The sequence below is a fragment of the Cheilinus undulatus genome, linkage group 4 (genome assembly GCF_018320785.1).
Source record: "Cheilinus undulatus linkage group 4, ASM1832078v1, whole genome shotgun sequence".
Lineage (NCBI taxonomy): Eukaryota > Metazoa > Chordata > Actinopteri > Labriformes > Labridae > Cheilinus > Cheilinus undulatus.
In genome coordinates, this window is record NC_054868.1 from 1,266,496 (window position 1) to 1,289,590 (window position 23,095).

Consider the following 23,095-nt stretch of genomic DNA (forward strand, 5'->3'; position numbering starts at 1 on the left):
GTCAAGTTTGTTTTTTATTGATCAGGATTGATTAACCATGTCTGAGATCATTTAATGAGTATAAAGTTTTATTATGAGTAAAGATGGGATCAAACTTCATTGATCCCTGGTTTAAAACAGCAGAAAGAGCTCAGGCTGTACCAGCTGATGGACATATGAATGCTTCAGTTATTATTGTGAAGCTGCTCCTGATAAATAAATATTCTTATCATTTGTATTTTTCTATCACGGTCCAACATTTATTTTCTAAGCAGCAGCTTAGAGCCAGATAAGGTGACAAACAAAAACACCGGGATGAAAGTTCGCGCCTGCTGCTCCTAATAAAACTGTAAAAGCTGAACTTTGTCCACATCTACCTGTTCAGACTGGAGTCTGTGATTTTAGTTTTTAGAGAGCTGACATCACGCTGAGAGGATCTCTGTCCAAGCAGACGCCACGAAGACATCCGTGAGCTGGAACGAGGAGTTTTCATGGGAATAGACGAAGTAAGTGGAACTCTGCTGGATCTTTGTTTATGAAGGTTTAAGAGGAAGCAGGAAAATAGAAACTGATGAGTTCAGTTTTAGAGTTCAGTGATGGGAAGGTTTAAATCTTATCCATCTCTGAATCAAACATCCTCATTCATTAGTACTTCACTGAGGTCCTCTCTCTGTCGAGCCGTGTCCCGTTAGTCTGGCTTCATTAATAATGAGAGGATTTTATGAACTAGAGGAAAGAAACAAAGGAGCTGGCTTTATTCAGTTTACAGACCTGGTTTTAGTCCTGTAGGGAAGTATGGGGCTCTGCTTCATCTGTTGTAGACCAGGGGTGTCAAACTCAAGGCCTGGGGACCAAACCCGTTTTTTTGTATAAGTTAAAGTGCATTAAAGTTATTTTACTGATTTTAAAACTGTTTTCTAACTTTAACCTCAGCTGAAATTTACCCACAGCGGGGGTTTTTCTACTGCTGCAGCAGCAGGTCAGGTCACGTGCTCTCACTTCCTCTCAGCTTCCTTTATCTGCAGCATCAACTATTCATGATCCATGACCAGAACAGGATCAGTCACCAACACGGATCAGAGGAGAGTCCAGCTGCAGGCTGAAGCAGTCTAACAGGCCCAGGTAAGAAATATTCAGTCCAGTATAAAATATTCAGTCACTTTTTCCTCTCTGTGGTGAAAGTGAAAGTAAAAACAGCGGCTCTTTACAGGAACTCCGTTGTTTACAAGAACCAGAGTGAAAGGGTTTGAACGTGTCTGCAGGTTTTAAAGAGCAGAACACTTTCAGGAAGAGAGTTTATCTTTAAATCTTCTTTATCCTGATTACAGTCATGCACTCACCTCCTCCATGCCTTAAATCTCTCCTTCCTCTGTCTGAAGTAGTATTGTGTAGGATTGAGTTGGTTGGCCTTCATTGGCCTCTTGTAGACTAAGGCCCAATCCCATTTCTCCTCTTAACCCTCAATCTTAACCCTCAGTCTCAAAATGTGCGTTCCCTCGAAGTGCGAAGGCTGTCCCAGTTCACCAGAGAGGCGAGATTGAGGGCGTTATCTCCCTCAGGTTTGAGCTGTTCCTGGACCTCCCTTGGTTTTGAGGGTTATCACTCAAAGAAAGATGGCGGCGAATGCCGGGAAGAAATGGGGCTACAAATGTAAAGTTCTGTGTTGATAGAGATCTAAAAATAACAAAAACCACTCCCATATCTTAGTTTAATGTTATTTTATGGATTATTTGCCTTTTTGTAGCATAACATTTACTTTTATTTTTTCAATCATAAGCCAGTAACCGTGCTGTCACAGACAAACCTACGAGTTACAACTAGGGTGGCGGTATGTTCGGTATGTTACTCTCTTTCTCTCACATTAGTCCAGTGTTTGTATGTTAAATATAATCCTGGTAATGTATACAGAGCGTTGACCAAACATAACTTGGCCGCCACACATTAGTTACATATTTTTGGAAATTAGTGCTATCTGTGATCAAGAAAGTGCGTGCGTCCGCTCGCTCTCCCTCTCTCTCTCTCCTCATACTTCCTGCACAGAAACTTTCATCACGTCTGTCCAGTAAATTCCCCCGTTATTCTGTGACCTCTCTTGTCAAACATCAACTTCTACCATTGTTTAGTTTGTGAATTTATGATAAAACTCTGTGAAGTTCCTGCGCTGGTTCTGATCAGGAATTAATTGACGTTGTCAAACTTCCTCGCGCAGATCAGCTGTTTTAAAAATCAGATCACAGGTGAAAATAAATAAAGACAATCTACAGAGCTCAACAAATGTATCAGACCAGCTGTCATCTCTGTCTCAGAGACCATCCAGCATCATGAAGTGCTTTAATGCGGACTCTTTCATTTTCAGTCAGCTCTCCACATTTTACCATTTTGAACAGGAATGAGGAATTTCAAACTGAATTCACCCAAATCTGAGCCGGCTCACTGGGCTTCTCTGAGAAGTCAGAAATGAATCAAGCATAACATTCAACCACTAAAACTCATTTTTCTGTTCAGGAATGCCAGTAAATAACTATAATCTGACATATTAATAAGAAATATTAATGTGCTTTACTATTTATTCAGGTTTTTTGTAAATCAGTAAATTTGAAAATTCATGGATAACAATAATAATTCTATTTTAGCATTAAAAATATCATTTGGGTTAAAGAGCTTCTACATATTGGTGTATTAACCATTAAAGAAACATCAAAAATGATTTTGGTAATTACCAATGCTGTTAATTTAGGGCAGCTGTGGCAGAAACCTTACTTTGGGTGGTGGTCTGATAAATTTGTTAAGCACTGTATGTTTAAAGGAGATTTAACAAAAGATCATAACACTGAAGCAGAAACACAGAGAGGAAAGGAAAGAAGCAAAACGGATGAGCTGCTGTGTGTGAGGGAAAGGGAGATGAGCAGGGGTGTGTGTGAGGGAAGGGGAGATGAGCAGGGGTGTGTGTGAGGGAAGGGGAGATGAGCAGGGGTGTGTGTGAGGGAAGGGGAGATGTGCAGGGGTGTGTGTGAGGGAAGGGGAGATGAGCAGGGGTGTGTGTGAGGGAAGGGGAGATGAGCAGGGGTGTGTGTGAGGGGGGCCAGATTATCTGGTTTATATTATTTTTTATTTTAAGGAGAAGACCCCAATAGAGAGCTAATAAAGTGGGATTAATGTTATGATGAAAATAATTAACCCATAGTGACCACTGTTTTAGACAGATGGAAATTATAAATATCCTGATTATTGCAACAAGGAATATGATCATTAAAATCAATGATCATTTATCTAACCAAGAACTGTGTCTTTTAATGCTACTAACTCAGGCTAAATTTCAAAGACTTATATTTCTCATTATTGTAGTAATATATCCTTTAGTTATTCTTTTTTTATGTACTTTTTATTATTTTCAGAACAAAACACAACATAACAAAAGGCTCACAGTTCACATTATAGCATATGAATATCAGTTGTCAAATTCCAAATACAAATAAAGATTCCAGATAATCCCCACCCTCCCGAATAATAATAATAATAATAATAATAATAATAATAATAATAATAATGTTAAAAAAGGTATACAGAGAAAGAAAAATAAATATAATAGTAATAAATGATACTGTAACATAAAAGCAGACTTCAGATGGAGAAAGACAAGTTGTGTATCTAACAATGTTCAATTCATAAGCATAACTGAAAAGTAAATCAATGACTCAAGCGTGTTCAGAAGGGTATTTTAAGTACCATGCAGTGTTTTTTTCCAGTCAAAAGTATATTGGCCTTTCAGCAGTGTGCTTTTAAGATGTGAAGGTAAATAAACTAAAAAGGGGTTCCAGATCCTAAGAAATAAGTCTTCATTTTTCTGAAGGACTGCACTTATCCTTTCATGCAGCATGACATTGAAAATCTCCCTGTACCCCAAAGTAACTGTGGGTGGGGTGTCTTCCACCCACTTCAGCAGAATACATTTGCAGGCAAGGAGCGAGAGTTTATCCAATAAACTGTAATGATTGCGAGAGAGAGAGACAATTCTTTAGATGGTAAACCCAGTAAAAAAGCCCCTGGTCCTTCCTTATTGTAGTCTTAAAAACTCCGCTCAGTTCTTTGGCTATTTGACTCCAGTATCTGGCAATCTGATTGTACCCCCAGAAATAATGGGAGTGAGACCCAAGATCAGTTTTACATTTACGACATATGGGAGTGATAGTCCGTGATATCTTGTGGAGGATGGTTGGGGATATGTGTAACCTGTGTAGTATTTTATATTGTATCTCTGCTAGTCTGTTACATGAGAAGGTTTTATGTATGTATTTATTGCCTCCTGCCAATCCTCTTCAATGTATTGGTTACTGAGGACTTCTTCCCACTTTCTTATAAACTTGGTTGTGTCATATATGTTGTATGAGTACAGCACAGAGTAAAAGAGGGATATTGCATGGTTCAGGTCCTCCCGTTCCAAAATAAACTTTTCTACTTCGCTGTAAGTAGGAGAACCTTCCCTGGGTCTTACAAGGGGGTTAATAAAATGTCTTAGTTGTAAATAGCCAAAAAAGTGATCTTTAGGGAGGTTGAATTTGTCTTGGAGTTGCTGAAAAGACATCAGCACGCCACGCTCAATAATGTCTCCTATTACGCAGATCCCCTTATCACGCCACGAATCAAAAACAGAGAGCCTCGTCGCAGGTAAGGGTTCTAGGTTATTACATATGGGTGATAACAAGGACTTTGCACCATGTCTGTCCATGTAATCAGAAATCTCTTGCCACACTCTAATTGTTTTATTATCAATGGATTATTTTTAATGCTTGCTGTAATTGTTCCTGGTGAACAAATCACGAGGCTCCAGAGAGACTCTGGAGAGCATGCCCAAGAGTCAACACAGGCTTCCCGCCCAAGATACGAGTGCAACCAGGTCCAAAGAGTACGGCCGTGGCATGCCCAGTTATAAAAAGCAAGTTGGGTACTGATAAACCACCTTTATCTTTAGGTAACTGCAAAGTACTAAGCCTTTGCCTATGTCATTCACCATGCCAAATAAATTTTGAGAAGACTTTCTCAATGTCTTTGTTAGTTTTCCTGGAGATACGCAGGGGCAGCATTTGGAAAGGGTAAAGAAGTCGGGGAAGAACATTCATCTTTATGAGGCTGATGCGGCCAATAAGTGTGAGCAGGAGATCGTGCCATCGAATAAGATCTTACTTCACCATGGAGAGCACTGGAACAAAATTTAGTTTCCATAGATCTTGATTATTAGGAGAAATATTTAAACCTAGATATGTGAAACCTGCAGTGGACCATTTAAAGGGGAAACTCACTAGTATACTGGGATCATTAAAGCTGCCCAACGGCATAGCCTCAGACTTACTAAAATTTATTTTGTAACCCGAGATAGAGCCAAATTCCTTTATTATTGTTAAAATTTGCAGGAACAGAGATTTCTGGTGAAGTAAGAAATAAGAGGATGTCATCAGCATATAAAGCTATCTTGTGACTGTGGCCCCCAACAGTTATACCGCTTACATTTGCATGGCGTCTAATGATTTCTGCTAATGGCTCAAGAGCTACTGCAAAAAGCAGTGGGCTCAAAGGGCAACCCTGCCGTGTAGACCTTTCCAGTGGGAAAGAAGCAGATCGCAAACCGTTTGTTATGACACAAGCTGTAGGGGAGTGGTAGATGGTTTGGATCCACTTGAGGAAATCACCACCTAAGCCGAACCTCTCAAGGACATCATAAAGGTAATGCCACTAAACCCTACCGAAGGCCCTTAGGGCATCTAAAGAAACGGCCAGGGCTTTACATTTGTATTGGTTGGTATACTGAATTATATTCAACAGCCGTCTAACATTTGTAAATGAGTAGCGTCCATGAATCAAACCAGTTTGGTCTGCATTGATAAAACAAGGTAATAGAGATTCCAGCCTCCTGGTGAGTAATTTGGAGAGCAACTTGTTTTCAACTGGAATAAGGCTAATGGGCCTATAGGAGCCACATAAGTCTGGAGGTTTGCCCTTTTTAAGATAAGGGAGATATTAGCTTGATTGAGGGATGCAGGGAGGGATCCTTTTGCAAAGCAATCTTTGTACATATCTGTAATCGGGCCTACCACAATGTTATCTAGTTTCTTATAAAATTCGGGGCAGTACCCATAAGGCCCTGCTGCTTTACCCCCTTTAAGCACATGAATGGTTTCCAGAACCATAGTTGAACCGTAGTTGGCTTTTTGTTCCTCTGAGATACTTGGTAATTTTATCCTATTAAGAAAACTTTTCCTCATCTCCACTGAGTATGAGCCATTTGATGAGTATAGTTCCTGATACAATGTCTTCATAATGTTGTTCATCTCTGTGGACTTATTTAATCCCCCTAGTATCTTGGAGCACAGATATTGTCCCTAGACTTCTTTTCCCTTTGGCTAGACGGGCAAGAAGCCGGCCTGGTTTGTTACCCGATTCAAACAGCCTATGTTTTGCAAAAAAAATTTCTGACTCTGCCTGTCTGGTTAGTAGTTGGTTCCGAGCAGAGCGGGTAGCGTCTAATTGTTTACTACTGAGCTTGGATGGACAGCCCCTAAACTCCTTCTCCAACTCCTTAATTTTTCCCTCTAATTCTAATTGAGTTTTAAGGGCTTTTCTCTTTTGTGCAGATGTGTATGAAATAATAGCACCCCGAAGGTAAGCCTTTGCTGCTTCCCATAGTGCTGTAGGGCAAATTTCAGGTGATTTATTCTCAGAGATAAACTGTTTCAATTCTTTACTAATGTATTCCACAAAGACAGGGCTACTTAAAAGAGAAGGGTTCAAACACCAATATCTATGAGAAGGATCTTTATATGGAGGAGTGATAGTCACACTGATAGGGGCGTGGTCAGATAGAGTCTGACTTCCTATGGTACAATCTTCAATTCTATCGAGCAAAATTCTAGAGGAAAGGAAGAAATCTATTCTGGAGAAGGTCCGGTGAGGTTTAGAAAAGAAACTGTAATCGCGTCCTGTTGGATTAAGAATCCTCCAAGCATCATGCAGGTCCAAATCAGAACAAAACTCAGCTAATCTGAGGCTTTTACGAGAGGGAGAAGGCCTTGATGGGGATTGGTCGACAGTAGGATCAGGGGTACAATTAAAGTCAATTAAACAATTTGCAATTGAAAAACAGGATACATCTGCCAAAAGTTTAGGAAAAAATGCACGTTCGTAGATATTGGGAGCATATATACAACCCAATAAAATGTGCTCTCCATAGATAAAGCCCGAAATAAGTATGTAACGTCCTTCCTCGTCACTTATCGTCTTATCTAAAGTAAACAGAAGGCTGCGATGTATGAGAATAGGGTTAGGGTTACACACCCCGACTGCTGGATTTGAAAGAGGAATAGAAAACCTGTCCCACCCAGCTCCTGCGTGACTTAGCATGCTCCTGGTCAGATAAGTGGGTCTCCTGCAGAAAGGCAATTTGGCATTTCTCTTTCTTTAAAAATGATAAAATCTTTTGATGCTTGATGACGTGGTTCAGACCCTTAACGTTAAGCGAGATAATTTTGAGATCACTCATACGATTATCCTCTTGGCAAAATAAAACTTCAAAGGTGAAATTGGCAGAGGGCAATAACAACCCTGGTTGCAAGCTGGATGAGGCATAGATTTATATGAGAGAGAGGATGATGCACCACACGAGAAAACTAATTTGATTTTTTTTAAAAAGCAACAGAAAAAGGTAAATAAGCGGTTATCCTCAGAAAAGGAGCCTAATGATTGAAACCCACTGAGAACCATCCTTTAGTTATTCTAAGATACTTTAAAGTTTTGTTCAGTGAGAATGTTTGGGGGATTGTGGGGGGCCTCATATCAGAGTCTGTTTAGGGTCTTTGGCCAGGGGTGGTCCTGGGTCAAACTGTCCTTTAATGAATAGAGTATCTCAGAATCCCTGTATCATGATCCCATCACTATCATGGTCAACACTGTATAGTAGTGGGAATACACTAGAGTCCTTTTTGTTTTGATTATTCTTGCTTCTCTAAGGGCTGCTGTCCTCCTTTCTGGTGCTGTGAAATGGCCACCATAGTTACAGCTGTGTTTGGCGTTAGCTATTGGCCGTGTTATACGGTGACTTTCAGCTGAACATGTCTGTGGTTGTGGTGTTTATACATTTTATTTGGTTGAACATGTTCTCCTTCTTCTTCTTCCTTTGGCACGTTACTGCCCTCTACAGTCTGAAATCATAACTGCTATTAAGGGGTGTCCCATTTCTAAGTCATGAGATGGTCCTTACACTCGGTTTAGAGGGGCGAGTTAAGACTGAGGGTTGAGCTTGAGGGTAAGATTGAGGGGAGAAATGGGACTGGTCCCAGATCTCTGGTTTATCCTTATCTTTAAGTCTATAACCTCTCTGCTTAACCCCACCTTCACCCACTTTTTCTAAAGTTGCCACTGAAGGAGAGTCAACATGAGGGGAGAATGTTGTTCTGATAAAAACTCGAACAGAGAAGCTTCAGAATATCCAGTTCACTCCCTATGATCGCTAAATAGAGGAAGAGCCTTGTGTTGGTCTTAGCCCGGGGCCTCTGAGTTATTAAAACCGACCCTGGGATTACCAGTTCCAGCCCTGTTACAGAAAAAAAGGGCTTGGCATCTGGAGATTTGCCAGTCCACTTCCAGAGTAGCCTGACATCTCTCCAGGATCCTGTCTGTGCATGTGTGGCATGTCTCTGACTCCCGTCAGTCATGTGGTAGAGCTGAGACGTGACTGTGGACTGAGCTGTAGATAAATGAGGACACCTAGAGGACACATGGCAGAACTACAGCAGCTGCAGGTCAGAGCAGAGGCGTCCCTGTACTGATGAAATCAGGCTGACGGCCCCTTTGACATCCCTCACCTCTGCAGAGTTAGAGCTAAAACCAGTACAGTGGAGGTCAATCTCATCTGATGAGTTCTTACTGGCTTTGAGGCTCAGCCGTGGTCCAGCAGGCCTCAGTGGCTCATGTAAGGAAGGGACAGACCAGTGAACTCTGAACCCAGAAGAGCTGCTCAGTTAGGTCGGGCCCTCCGGTCATGTGGCTGCCCGGCACACTGTCGCCTCACCAGAAGGTTCCAGGATCGAATCCTGGTTGGACAGGGTCTTTCTGTGAGGCGTGGGCATGTTCTCCCCTTGCACGCGTGGGTTTCTCTGGCAACTTTTCACAAACTGAAAATCATGCCTGTAAGGTTAGCTGGTGATTCTAAATTGCCCGTAGATGTGAGTGTGCCTGATTGACTACAGTCTCCACAAAGACAGAGAGAGAGAGAGAGACCACCAATGTGCTTATAATAGCATAGATTTAGTACCTGACATGACGTCCATGTTCATATGAAGGTTCTGGACTGTTCCATGGATCCACATGGGAGGACCAAGGCGGGGGTCCATCCCTCTGAACCCAGTCCTCATCAGAAACATGAAGCTCAGAGGTGAGAGGAGGATCTTTAACCATGAATGACTCCTCTTTAACTCCTCCACCTTTACCGCCACTCTGAGCTGTTTGTTTGTGTTCCAGCCCAGAGCAGCAGAAACCGGACTCTCCTGGTCCTGGTCCAAGCTGCATCTACATGAAGAGTGACCGATCCATGATTGAACCTTTATCCTTCAAGGAAAAACATTCCCCTGAACAAAGGTAAGTCTAGCAGATCTCAAATCCTGGGTCGAGACCAGGATCAGCACCCAACACCAGCTGAAGTGGGTGAAAGTTCTCAACCCACCGTCCACCGAGGCAGCTGAAGAAAAATGTCATGAGAGAGTGAGTTTAATGCTAAACGGCGTAAATTCAGCCCCAGTTTTCTGGTTGTTTTTACTGACTTCATGATCAGAACTGAAGACCTGAGCATGGAGAACGCCGTCTCCTCGTCCCAGGATAGATCTGTTTATAGTCGGCTGTGTGCTGGGATGGTTCAGTATTATAGAAGATCTGCTGCTGGTCTACCTGCTAAAGGTCTGTAACCCTTAGACCAGTGGTTTTCAAACTTTTCCACTCAAGGCACACCTAAGGTTAAAGCCAAAATCTCAAGGCACACCATATCTGTATCAATACAAAACAGACTTTTTAAACAACATAACGGTCAAGGTGGCCAATAAGGGGGGATAATGGGGAGAGGTTTCTGGGGCTCAGCCAACTAAGGGTGGGCAAAAGGTGGCAAAAATTGGTTAAAATGATGAAAAAACATGGCAAAGTTGGACAAAAAGTGGCGAGACAAAGTAAAAAATGGTTACCAATTGGCACAAGGGGCCAAAAAAATGGGTTAAAAGTGGCAAAACATGTTAAAATTGTCAAAAAGGTGGCAAAAATTGGTTACAGAAGGGCCAAAGGGGTTAAATGTTGTAAAAAAGGTGGTAAAAATGTGTTAAAAGTGATTAAAAAATGGGAAAAATTGGGCAAAAAATGGCCAAACAAAGGTAAAGTGATTGAAAATTAACAAGGAGGTGGCAAAAATGGGTTGAAAGTGTCAAATAATGATAAACTAGATTACAAGTGGCAGAAAAGTGGCAAAAAGGGTTAAAGTTGCTAAAAGGTGGTTAAAAAGTGATGAAAGATTTGGCAAAAGATGTCCAAATAACAGCAAGAGTAGGCAAAAACAAGCAAAAAGGTAGCAAATATGGGGTAAATGTGGCAAAAAGTTCCAAAAAAGTTGTGAAAATGGGTCAAAAATATTTTTGAAAAAGTTGCAAAAAAGCAGCAAAAATGGTTTAAGTTGTCAAAATTTGTCGCAAAATGGTCAGAAAAATTAATTAACTTGGTTGAAATAGCATGAATTAATCACTTTAACACCAATTTCAGCTCAATAATACCTTGCCAAATGAGGTTAGCTAGGATGCTAGCACCAATGCTACTGATGCAACACACACTCATCAGTAAATCACTGCTGGGGAGGGTCCATTCTTTGGGGTTTTTCAGGGGTCCAGCCAGATCCCCAAGGCACACCTAGACGTGTCTCAAGGCGCACTAGTGTGTCTCGCCACACCGTTTGAGAACCACTGCCTTGGACGACCCTTTGCCATTTTGTTAATTTTCTTTGGACAAAATAAACCAATCAGAAATGTTTACCATGCTCATGTTTGGTAGAATCTTTGTTGGCACGACCTCAACTTTATAAAATAAAAACTATGTTTTTCTAAGTTTAATTTACCGTATTAGTTACAGGGCCTCCAAAAACACAACACCCCATTGAAATGGATTTTTAAAATATTGTTTTTTCAAACAACATATTGTCATTTTTAAAAAGAAGTTAAAATATGCTGAAATAATGAAAAAATCCCAGTGCCAGGCCTGGCCAGCATGGTCCACTGTCCCCTATGTGTAACATGAGTTTTTATATCAAATTAAAATGACCATATTTCCTGTTTTACTCAGCCTATCGGCATCAAACAAAAACTGGAAGAAAGCTTAAAGATCATTCTTTCCACACAAAGTGACTGCAACGTAAAATGTGGCTTTGTTTTCATGCTGTCATGTGACAGAAGTAGGACATGATGAAATCATGCTGGCGTCGTGGACCCCTAATGCCTGATTTATGCTTCTGCGTCACGTCGACGGTGTACCCGGCGCCGTCGTTGACCATTTGAAGTTCTGCGTCGAGGGAACACGTCGCTCTGTAATTCACCGCCATGTTGCTAGGGGGTGTGGCTGTGTGTGTGTGTGTGTGTGTGTGTGTTTGTTTGGTTTCATAACCGAATCCTTGTTTATCTTCGGGTCATGGCAACGGAGGTGGAGCGGGTGTGTTTGGAGTTGGAGCTCATTGATATTGACGAACAAATTATTTAGTTGCAAATGTTGAAGCGCAGGCGACAGGGAAGACGTTTGCAGAGGCGGTCCATACGACCACTAAACGAGTCGAGGCTAAGAATGGGTGAATGTACCACACTGGTTCGCCCACTGGGGGACCTGCATGAAGAAATGACGATTTGAGCGGACCAATCACAGTCCGTCCACGTTGCCACGACACATAGTTAGGACTATTTGGAGGTGCGCATCAGGCTACGGCATAGGGGTCCGCGTCAACACAGAGGGCTATGCGTAGCTACGCCATTGACGCGACGCAGAAGCATAAATCAGGCTTTTCGTTTGTTAAACGACGCCTGGATTCTGGCTGAGACTGCAGGAATCGTTTCTGCCCCCAAGAGAGAATCTGCCTTTGCTCCGTCCTGTTTATCTGAGATTTTAACCCTTCTGCCCTCCTCGGCCATTTTGGGCCATGTTTCTCAAGTTTTTTTTTTTTTTTTTTCCAAATTTGTGATCATTTTGTCAGTTTTACAGCCTGTGGCATGAATTTTTGCAGGAACTTTTCTGTCTAGTTAAATTTTTTAAATCCAACATGTTTTACTCTCACGTGTCATTTATACTACACTGATGCATTCACTGCCCTCTGGACACCTTTGAGGCAAAAATGTACACATCCAAAAAAACTGCCATTAAATCAGCATGCGTCAATATTTTCTACTTTTTTTCATAAATCTTTTTAACAACTCCAGACCTGCTCAAAACTACCAAACTTTCAACAATTCTTAGAGTTTTAACCCTTTTAATGCCAGTTTGTTTATTTTAAATATTTAATTTTTTTACTGCAAAAAAAAAAAAAAAAAAACGCATAAAGGAATTTATGAAAAAAGGAGAAAAAAATATTGACGTATGGTGATTTAATGGAAATTTTTCTCACGTGTTTGTTTGTTTCTCTCAGTGTTCCTCAGAGACCAGACTCTCCTGGACCCAGCGGCGTCTCCATGAGGAGTGATCGCTCCATTGAACCTTTGTCCTTTAAGGATGGACACCATTCTACCGAGGAAAGGTACGCCAGACACTAACGCTGTGATAAAGTCACTGCCACACTTCACATGCTTTGGTTTCATTCAGCTGGGTTTTGTCCTTCTGAAAAGAAAAACTTCTGTGGTATTCAAAAATCTTTTCAGCATTCACCAGCAGAAACCAGACTCTGCTGAACCCAGCAGTGTCTCCATGAAGAGTGATCGCTCTATGATTGAACCTTTGTCCTTTAAGGATGGACGCCATTCTACTGAGGAAAGGTACTCCAGTCTCTTCAGTTATTGAAGGTTTACTTCGGGCCTTTATTTGAGAGAGGACAGTGGACAGAGTCTGAAATCTGGGAGAGAGCGTGGGGGACAACGTGTGGGACAGGAGGGGTTAAACTGAGGACAACAGCCTCTACATATGGGTCTCTTCACATTTAATATCAAAGCAGTTCTGCACTGTAAGAGCTGCTGGGACTAATGAATATAGAATTATTAATAATAGGAAACGCAACCTTTCTCATTTCAAACAGTCTTGTTTTATTTCATATGGAAAAATGTGCTGATCAGTTGTCATTTTCCTTTTACAAAACCAAGAACCAAAGATTCAACAGGGCCCGGGACATTCTGTATGAAATAAATAACAAGGATGTCCCTGAAAAAGACTTTATCTGGATGGAAGCCTGCTTTGCTCCAAAACCTGTACGCACCTCTGGGTATCAGTGCTGCCTTCACAGACACAGAAACTTGCACCACTGCTGATTGTGAACCACTGAGCCTTCCCAGAGTTCTCCTTTCAGACCCAATCATGGTACTATTGCTTGTTACCAGTAAATAAACTCACATTTGAACATTCTAGGAATTCACGGACCATTCTACAACTTTTCAGTCTTTTCTTACCCCCTGTCCAAACTTTTTTGGAATGTATTGCAGGCATCAAAGCATACTGTTGAGCATTAAAAACCTTGTCTTTGTGCTGTATTCAGTTGAAAACAGCACCTGAGTCCTACATCTAATCCAGCTACACATCAACTCTCTTAGCAAAAACCAGACTTGGTCCAGGACAGGAGTTCATCCACCCTAACCCAACAGAAATGGTTCCGTTCCACTGTTGAAACACTAGGGATACTTGGGTATTGTCGTACTCAAGACCACACTATCTGAGACCAAGACTTGCCCAAAACCAGAGTGCACCAAGACCAAGACAAGACCAAGACCTAGACAAGCTGAGACTGAGACAAGACCAAGACCTAGACAAGCTGAGACTGAGACAAGACCAAGACCAAGACAAGCTGAGACTGAGACAAGACCAAGACCATAAAAATCAATTTTGAAAAGCCATGACAATGTTGAACAGTTAAATAACATTCTCTCTTTAAGTTTAGTTTTCTTTTTAATAAATTTGAACTTCCAAGCATTACATTGCTGAAATGTGTATCTGAGGGATTTTTGTGAATCAGAATCATAATTTGCGACGTTTCCACAGAGTTCCAGATGAACGGTCCGAGGTTCCTGGTGGTCAGCATATCCAGCCAAATCAAACAGACCTGGATTCCATATTCATGGTGAGTATGCAATACCTATAGAAAGTGTTCAGACCCTTGGATGTTTCCCTCATTTATTGGTTTTATAAATAATCATGGTCAGTATAATTTGGCTTCCATGAAAAAAAAACCTTTAATGTCAAAGTGAAAACATATTTCTACAAAGTCATGTTGATGAAATAAAAATCTGTAATTTAAGATAAGTGACAGCATAAATATCCCACCTTTTTAGAGTCACCTTTGACCTCAGTCTCACCTCTGAGTCTGTGTGGATAGGTCTCAGTCAGGATCAAATATCTGGACTCTGGAATTTTACTCCATTCTTCTTTGGTAGACTGCTCAAGCTCTGTCAGGATGATCAGGGATCAGGTCTGAACAGCCTCCTTCAAGTCTAAATACAAATCTTCTCTTGGATTGAGGTCTGGACTTTGACTCCAGAACATTCCCCTAGTTGTCTTTAAACTATTTCTGTGTAGCTTTCTCTGGATGCTTCGGCTTATTGTCTGACTGGAGGATAAATCTTCTCTAAACCGTAGTTCTGTGTCAGACTGAAGAAGACTGTCCTCCAGGATTCAGTTCCCCCTCTACCTCTACAAGCCTTCCAGGGCCGGTTGCTGAGAAGCATCCCCACAGCATGATGCTGCCACCACTGTGCTCCACAGTGGGGATGGTGTGTTTGTGGTGATGTCAGTGTTTGGCGTCTTGTCTGATGGTCCAAAGCTCCATTCTGGTCTCATCAGACCAAAGAACTTTCTTCCTCTTGACCATGGAGTCTCCCACAGTCCTTTTGGTGAACTCTAGTCCAGATTGAATCTGAGTTTTCTTCAACAGTGTCTTTCTCTTTGCCACTCTCCCATAAAGCTCTGACTGGTGAAGAACCCGGCCAACAGTTGTTGTCTGCAGAGTCTCTCCATCTCAGCTGCTGAAGCTTGGAGCTCCTTCAGAGTAGTCATAGGTGTCTTGGTGTCCTCTCTCACTAGTCTCCTTCTTGCACGCCCACTCAGATTAAATTTTCTTTTCTTTTTTTTGGTTCATTTTTAGCTTCTTGAAGAGAACATCAACACTTTTGTCTCAAAAGAGCTGAAAAGGTTTCAGAAGGTCCTGAGTCCAGATAACTCAGAATACTTGGATTGGCACGGTGACAATGAGGAGCAGAGGAGCAGCAGAGAGGCATTTCTGAGGATCACATTAATCTTCCTGAAGAAAATGAAACAGGAAAAACTGGCTGAACGTCTGCAGAGAGGTAAGATGCTTCCCATCGTATGTTTTATCTAACCTTATAACAATCATGTCTTCAATTATCCTATTTCCTGTGCCTGAACAGGAACTTTTGCTTCAAAGAATAAATGCAAACTAAAATCCAACCTAAAGAAGAAGTTCCAGTATGTGTTTGAGGGGATCGCCAGGCCAGGAAACCCAACCCTTCTGAACCAGATCTACACAGAGCTCTACATCACTGAAGGAGGGACTGGAGAGGTCAACGATGAACATGAGGTCAGACAGATAGAAACAATGTCTAGAAAACTGGATAGAGAAGAAAAACAAATCAGACATGAAGACATCTTTAAAGCCTCACCTGATAGAGATGAACCAATCAGAACAGTGATGACGAAGGGCGTGGCCGGCATCGGGAAAACAGTCTTAACCCAGAAGTTCACTCTGGACTGGGCTGAAGGCAAAGCCAACCAGGACATCCAGTTCACATTTCCATTCACTTTCAGAGAGCTGAATGTGCTGAAAGAGAAAAAGTTCAGCTTGGTGGAGCTCGTTCATCACTTCTTTCCTGAAACCAAAGAAGCAGGACTCTGCAGGTTTGAAGAGTTCCAGCTGGTCTTCATCTTTGATGGTCTGGACGAGTGTCGACTTCCTCTGGACTTCCACAAAAATGAGATCCTGACAGATGTTACCAAGTCTGCCTCCTTGGATGTGCTGCTGACAAACCTCATCAGAAGGAACCTGCTTCCCTCTGCTCGCCTCTGGATAACCACGCGACCTGCAGCAGCCAATCAGATCCCTCCTGAGTGTGTGGACATGGTGACAGAGGTCAAAGGGTTCACTGACCCTCAGAAGGAGGATTACTTCAAGAAGAGTTTCAGAAAAAATGAGCAGGCCAGCAGCATGATCTCCCACATCAAGACAACCAGAAGCCTCCACATCATGTGCCACATCCCGGTCTTCTGCTGGATCACTGCTACAGTCCTGGAGGATCTGCTGAAGACCAGTGAAGGAGGAGAGCTGCCCAAGACCCTGACTGAGATGTACATCCACTTCCTGGTGGTTCAGACCAAACTGAAGAACATGAAGTATGACGGAGGAGCTGGGAAAGATTTTCAGTGGAACAAAAAGAACAGGAAGATGATCGAGTCTCTGGGGAAACTGGCTTTTGAGCAACTGCAGAAAGGCAACCTGATCTTCTATGAAGTAGACCTCAAAGAGTGTGGCATCGATATCAAAGCGGCCTCAGTGTACTCAGGAGTGTTCACACAGGTCTTCAGAGAGGAGAGAGGACTGTACCAGGACAAGGTGTTTTCCTTCATCCATCTGAGTGTTCAGGAGTTTCTGGCTGCTCTTCATGTCCATCAGACCTTCATCAACTCTGGAGTCAATCTGATGGAAGAAACATCAGCCTCCACCAAACTTTTTAGAAACAGACAATTCCACAATATCGCTGTGAACAAGGCCTTGCAGAGTCCAAATGGACACCTGGACCTGTTCCTTCGATTCCTCCTGGGTCTGTCACTGCAGAAAAATCAAACTCTATTACAAGGTTTGGTGACAAATCCAGGAAGTATGTTCCAGAACAATCAGAAAACCATCAAGTTTATCAAGAAGAAAATCAATGAGAACCTGGCTCCACAAAGAATCATCAATCTGTTCCACTGTCTGAATGAACTGAATGATCACTCTCTGGTGGAAGAAATCCGAAAATACCTAAGAGCAGGACGTCTCTCCACAGGTATACTGTCACCTGCTCAGTGGTCTGCTCTGGCCTTCATCCTGCTGTCATCAGAAAATGAGCTGGATGTGTTTGATCTGAAGAAATACTCCGCCTCACAGGAGGTTCTTCTGAGGCTGCTGCCAGTGGTCAAAGCTTCCAACAAAGCACTGTGAGTGCAGAAACCATCAAAGTATAGCATTGTTCTCAGTAATGAAAGGGGCAGTTAAATGATTATGATGTGGTAAGGTATTTCAGATATCAGGGGAGGCACTCAAAAAGACCTGTAAATCCTAAACCGATACTGAGGGTGAACTCAGAATGTCTTGCAAAATTCTCTATCTGCAAGGTCTTCATATGCATCCTTGAGGTTTGGGACATGGACTAAAGAGCACGTTGAAAGCTTCCAGTGGTGAACCCAGCCAGCATGTCCATGTGGACTCCATATGGGTTATCTGCAAGCTGCAATATCCCACATAGGCTTGTCCATGGTCCTCAGTTGGAAAAGAGTGGAATGCCCTCTCCAGGTTGGGAATGAGATCCTGCCCCAAGTGGAGGAGTTCAAGTATCTCGGGCTCTTGTTCACGAGTGAGGGAAGAATGGAGCAGGAGATCGACAGGTGGATCGGTGCGGCGTCAGCAGTGATGCGGTCTCTGCATCGGTCTGTCATGGTGAAGAAAGAGCTGAGTCAAAAGGCGAAGCTCTCGATCTACGTTCCTGCCCTCACCTATGGTCATGAGCTGTGGGTTGTGACCAGAGGAACGAGATCACAGATACAGGCAGCTGAAATGAGCTTCCCCTGCAGGGTGTCTGGGCTCTCCCTTAGAGATAGGGTGAGAAGCTCGGCCACCCAGTAGAGAGTCGGAGTAGAACTGCTGCTCCTCCATGTCAAGGGGAGTCAGATGAGGATGCCCCCTGGACGCCTCCCTGATGAGGTGTTCTGGGCAGGTCCCACTGGGAGGAGGCCCTGGGGAAGACCCAGGACATGCTGGAGAGACTATGTCACTCGGCTGGCCTGGGATAGCCTTAGGATCCCCCAGGAAGACCTGGACGAAGTGGCCGGGGAGAGGGAAGTCTGGCCTACCTGCTTAGGCTGCTGCCCCCATGACCAGACCTCGGATAAGCGGAGGAAGATGGATGGATGGATAGATGGATAGGCTTGTCCGCATGGTTGCTTCACCTGTGACTGCCTGTGTGGACTTCAAGTAGAAGCAACCCATATGAGACCCATGAGGCCTATATGGGTCTCGTGTAAATTACCCAGATAGGCCCCATGTGAAGCCCAGCTAGATCCCACCTGAGGCAAGTTTGGGCAATCACAGGCGGGGCCACTGTGGAACCTATGGACAAAATGCACTTGAAACCCATTTTCCAGCCCACTTGGGCCAAGTGAGATCTTTCTCCAGGCAGACATTGGGCCTATAAGGGTCTCCTAAATTGCCCAGATAGGAGTGAAACCCAGGTAGATCCCACTTAAGGCCCATATGGGCAACACAGGCAGGGTCACCATGGGGGCCCACATGGACCTGCTGGCTCAGAAGGAAGCTGTCTGGCTAAAGCAGAAGGTTTTTCTGACTTGGCTTGCCTGGGTATCAGATGATTTGTGGGGTTGTTGCTGTAGTTGCAGAGGCAAAAACTAGGGTGTTAGAGAAGTTTGGCTATGGATTGACATTTTATTGGTGGTCCGAAAGATGTCCTGCTACACTATCAGTGGAAGATTGAGGGTTCAGCTCAGGCTGTTATCTGGACTGAGGATCTTGTTGGGCAGTGAAAGGAAAGCTTTGAGGAAATCCTCCAGGGTCTGGTTGCAGTGGCAGAAGGCTAAGCAAGCTGACCCAGACATTCTTCTCCCCAGTAACATTTTCCAACTCCCCTAATCCATAGGTGCTCCCAAGCCAGAAAGGATAGATTCTCTGGCAAGTTCTGGGTATTCCTGAGGTCTCCTACCAGTTGGGTGCCCAGACCATGAAAAAGAGACTCATTAGAGCCATCCTGGCAGTGCTCTTTACACTGGGGGTACCTCAACTGGCACCTTGTCCCTGAAGAGCTTTCAGTCACCTCTGCCAAGGACAAAGATGGGTCTTTTCCTGGGCAGTCAAACTTAGTCTAATCTGAGGAGATGTGAGTTAAAGGAGCCTCTGACCCCTGGATCCCCCTCCCTGGGGAAATGAGAAAAAGTAACTGTGGAGAAGAATGTCGGGGTCAACTTGCTGAGCCCCCTGCCACCATAGAAGCAGAAGACAATAGATATATGAATCAATATAAGAATCTCTAATACACACAAAAACATAGACCAACACAACTTTATGGTTTTACTCAGGGACCATTTAAGGGCATCAACAGCAACGTGAAGTTTTATCTTTGAATCAGTGGTTGTCCTGTTCCTTCTTCAGGCTAAGTGGCTGTAATCTGTCAGAGAAAAGCTGTGAAACTCTGTCAACAGTCATCAGCTCCCAGTCCTCCAGTCTGCAAGAGCTGGACCTGAGCAACAACGACCTCAAGGATTCAGGAGTGAAGCTGCTTTCTGCTGGACTGGGGAGTCCAAACTGTAAACTGGAGACTCTCAGGTCAGACTCAGCTTCGATCCAACAGCTTTTTATGCGGCTTATCATAATAGCTAGTTTGTCTCAACTTTAATTGGCACATTTTCAGATCTACAGGCATCCTAATCTGCTTGTGTCCATGTTTCTAGGCTGTCTGGCTGTCTGGTCACAGAGAAAGGCTGTTCTTTCCTGGCCTCAGCCTTGAACTCCAACCCCTCCTATCTGAAAGAGCTGGACCTGCGCTACAATCATCTAGGAGATTCAGGTGTGAAGCTGCTTTCTGCTGGACGGGAGGATCCACTCTGGAAACTAAACACTCTTAGGTATAACTGTTTCACACTGACAACAGAGTTTAAGAGCCGGTCTACTGTTTAAGGGTCAGACAGATTCACAGAGTTTCTTCTTTAGAGCCATTGGCTGGAGCCCTCCTTCAGTATCCTGGGATAATCTTTACTGTAACACTGAGTAATGTATGAGGAATGTGAGCCAAACAATACAACGTGTATTTCAAGTTCAAGCAGTTCTGCTTCTACAACTTTTAAAATCTAATTTCTTAATTATCTTAAGAAATGTTTTAGTGGATTGAGATTATAATTAAGGTCTGTGATGATATTGATAAGGAAGCTTCTTGAAGTTCATTGTGACTTCTTTTCCCTGCAGAATGGATCCTGATGGAAGGCAGTGGCTGAAACCTGGTCTGAGGAAGTGTAAGTGTCAGTTTTAGTCAGGAAACTCACACTGGAGGGTTTTCCAGCCTGTTTAAGGTCCTGCCACAGCACCTCAGTCAGATCTAAGTCCAGACTTGGACTAGACCACTCCAGAACCTTCATTTAGTCTTAGTCCATCCAGAGGTTGACTTGCTGGTGTGTTTGGGATCATGGTCCTGCTCCATAACCCAAGTGGTCTTGAGGATTTTCTGCTAGAGAGCAGAATTCATGGTTCTAGTAGTCCAGGTCCTGGTCCAGACCATCACACTACCACCACCATGTCTGACTGTTGGTCTGGTGTTCTTCTGATGAAATTCTGTGTTAGGGCACATTCACACCAGAGCTGTTTGGTTCGCTTTAATCGAACTCTGGTCTGTTTTCCTGGTTAGTCCGGTTCGTTTGGAGTGGTGTGAAAGCGCTCACGAACTCTGGTGAGGACCAAACAAGCAGATTCTGGTCCGCTTGAAAACAGCGGTCTCAGTCCGCTTCCAAACGATTCCTGGTGCGGTTCGTTTGAGGTGTGAAAGCAAAGCAGACCAACTTGTGAACCAAAGACAGGAAGTGGCATAAAGCGTCATGATATACGGATTTATATGTGATTCAATACACATAAACATGTTGGTACCTCGCTCGGCGTCCATGTAGCCATAGCAGCACGTTGTAGTCGGTGCTGATTTATTCGTCTTATGTAAAGAACGCCATACTGGACAGCTCACTGCCTTGCGGCTGCTCCTAACGCCCCAATGCAAGAGTAGAAACCCCCAAACAGCTAAATTTGGTGTTTTTTCATTGTTTATGCGGAAAAAAAAGATCGGCTGAAGGAGATGGATTTCCAGTTTAATCTTCTTCTACGCCTTCTTTTCTTCTTGGTCGTCTTTTGTTTGTGACGACAGTGCCCCTAACAGGCAGAGGTTGTAGGTGTTCAGACGGTTTGGTCCGTTTGACTAAGAGCAGTGTGAATGAGAACCAAACCAAAGGAAAGAGCAACAATGTTGAAATTTCCATTCCAAAACAGACTGAGTCCCCAGACTATCAGGTTTGAAAACGACCTTAATTTGACTCCAGATGAACACACCTTCCAGAAAGTTCCTCCTCTGTCTGGTCAGTCCTCAGAGTATTTTCCCAGAAGTCTTGGGGATCATCAGGATGTTTTTAGTCAAATGTGAGACAAGTCTGTGTTCTTTTTTTTTGTCAGCAGTGGTTTTAGTCTTGGAACTCTCCCATGATGCCATTGTTGCCCAGTCTCTTTCTGATGGTTGAATCATGACCTCTGACCTTAACTGAGTAACAGTGTTAATTTTGGCAGCCATTTTTAATTTTATTCTTATGGTTGGGTAAAAGAGCTTGTAGCTGATGTCAGAGAATTTCAGTGTGTTTTTTTTTTTGTTTGTTTTTTTTTGGTCAAGGCACACCTACAATCAGACCAAAACCTTGAGGTACATCACATGCAAACAGCCATGACATGTACCAATCCCCATGACAGACCTGGACCAGACTCAGAGCATACCAGTGTGTCCACACAGTTAGCAGCACAAAACATTGGATAAACACAGAATCACATCTATAACTCCCTTTCCGTTGTCCTGTGTTCTTCATCAGACGCCTGTGAGCTCACACTGGACCCAAACACAGCCAACATCAACCTCCAACTGTCTGACGACAACAGGACGGTGACAGTAGCGGCAGACAGGCAGTCATATCCTGATCATCCAGGGAGGTTTGAGTACTGCTCTCAGGTTCTGTGTAAAGATGGTCTGACTGGTCGCTGTTACTGGGAGGTGGAGTGGAGAAGAAGGGCCTATATTTCCGTGACCTACAGAGGAATCGGACGGAAAGGAGACAGCATCCACACCAGGTTTGGGGGGAATGAACTGTCCTGGAGTCTGAGCTGCTCTGATGATGACGGTTTCTCCGTCTGGTATAATAACAGACAAACACGCCTCCCCTCCACGCCTTTGTGCTCTGGCTCTAACAGGGCCGCGGTGTACGTGGACCATCCTGCCGGCACTCTGTCCTTCTACAGCGCCTCCTCTGGAGCGTTGATCCATCTGCACACCTTCAACACCACGTTCACTGAGCCTCTTTATCTCGGCTTTAGGCTGTGGGATGATTCCTCAGTGTCTCTATGTACAATGTAGGAGGGAGAACGTCCTCTGAGGAAATCCCCGACCACAAACTCTATGACAGGGGTCATCAAGTACATCTGCACGAGGGCCAGATTTAGTCTCAACAGAAACTCTGGGGGCCGGACTTTCAAATACACAAAAATTAAAGAAATATTTTGGACTAATTGAAATTTTATTGTAGTAATATTTGTATTTTCTTTCAAAACATTTCAAAACATTTTCATCAAAAACATTTTTAGAATGGGCCCTCCACAGTTGTCATTTAGTACTAGTATTCACTCATTTTTTACACTTTTACCCCCTTTTAGCCTATTTGACCCAATTTTTGAAAGATTTTAACCCCTTTTCAACCACTTTTCCTGCATGTTTTATCCCCTTTGTGTCACTCTTATCCATTTTTGCCACATTTAAAACCTTGTCATTACATTTTTTCAACAATTTTTGCAAGTTTTAGACCAATTTTTGATACTTTTTGCCTCTTTACCCTAATTTTTGCTATTTTTTAACCCATTTAA

The 23,095-nt window shown here is 43.2% G+C and overlaps 1 protein-coding gene across 4 annotated transcripts; it reads left to right on the forward strand.

The window, feature by feature from the left end:
- Positions 1–405: 405 nt before the first annotated feature.
- On the forward strand, positions 406–22,910 carry LOC121508337 (NLR family CARD domain-containing protein 3-like). 4 transcript variants are annotated; one of them, XM_041785119.1, is made up of 13 exons: positions 406–485; positions 989–1,101; positions 9,309–9,400; positions 9,487–9,603; positions 12,659–12,766; positions 12,888–13,001; positions 14,212–14,290; positions 15,311–15,512; positions 15,594–17,376; positions 19,598–19,771; positions 19,897–20,070; positions 20,408–20,454; positions 22,054–22,910. In XM_041785119.1, the coding sequence occupies exons 3-13, from the start codon at positions 9,324–9,326 to the stop codon at positions 22,590–22,592; spliced, it is 3,414 nt and encodes a 1,137-aa protein (XP_041641053.1). In that variant the 5' UTR covers positions 406–485; positions 989–1,101; positions 9,309–9,323; the 3' UTR covers positions 22,593–22,910. The 4 variants fall into 4 exon arrangements, with proteins under 4 accessions (XP_041641053.1, XP_041641056.1, XP_041641054.1 ...); XM_041785122.1 differs by having other exon boundaries at positions 19,897–20,012; positions 22,054–22,190; XM_041785120.1 differs by lacking the exon at positions 12,888–13,001.
- Positions 22,911–23,095: the final 185 nt, after the last annotated feature.

Excerpts from the sequence above, each read along its gene's own strand:
- LOC121508337 (XM_041785119.1), top strand. The coding sequence starts at position 9,324 with ATGGATCCACATGGGAGGACCAAGGCGGGGGTCCATCCCTCTGAACCC. Across the intron at positions 12,767-12,887 it reads CACCATTCTACCGAGGAAAG|CATTCACCAGCAGAAACCAG; the intron begins GTACGCCAGACA and ends AAATCTTTTCAG. Across the intron at positions 20,071-20,407 it reads TGGAAACTAAACACTCTTAG|AATGGATCCTGATGGAAGGC; the intron begins GTATAACTGTTT and ends TTTTCCCTGCAG.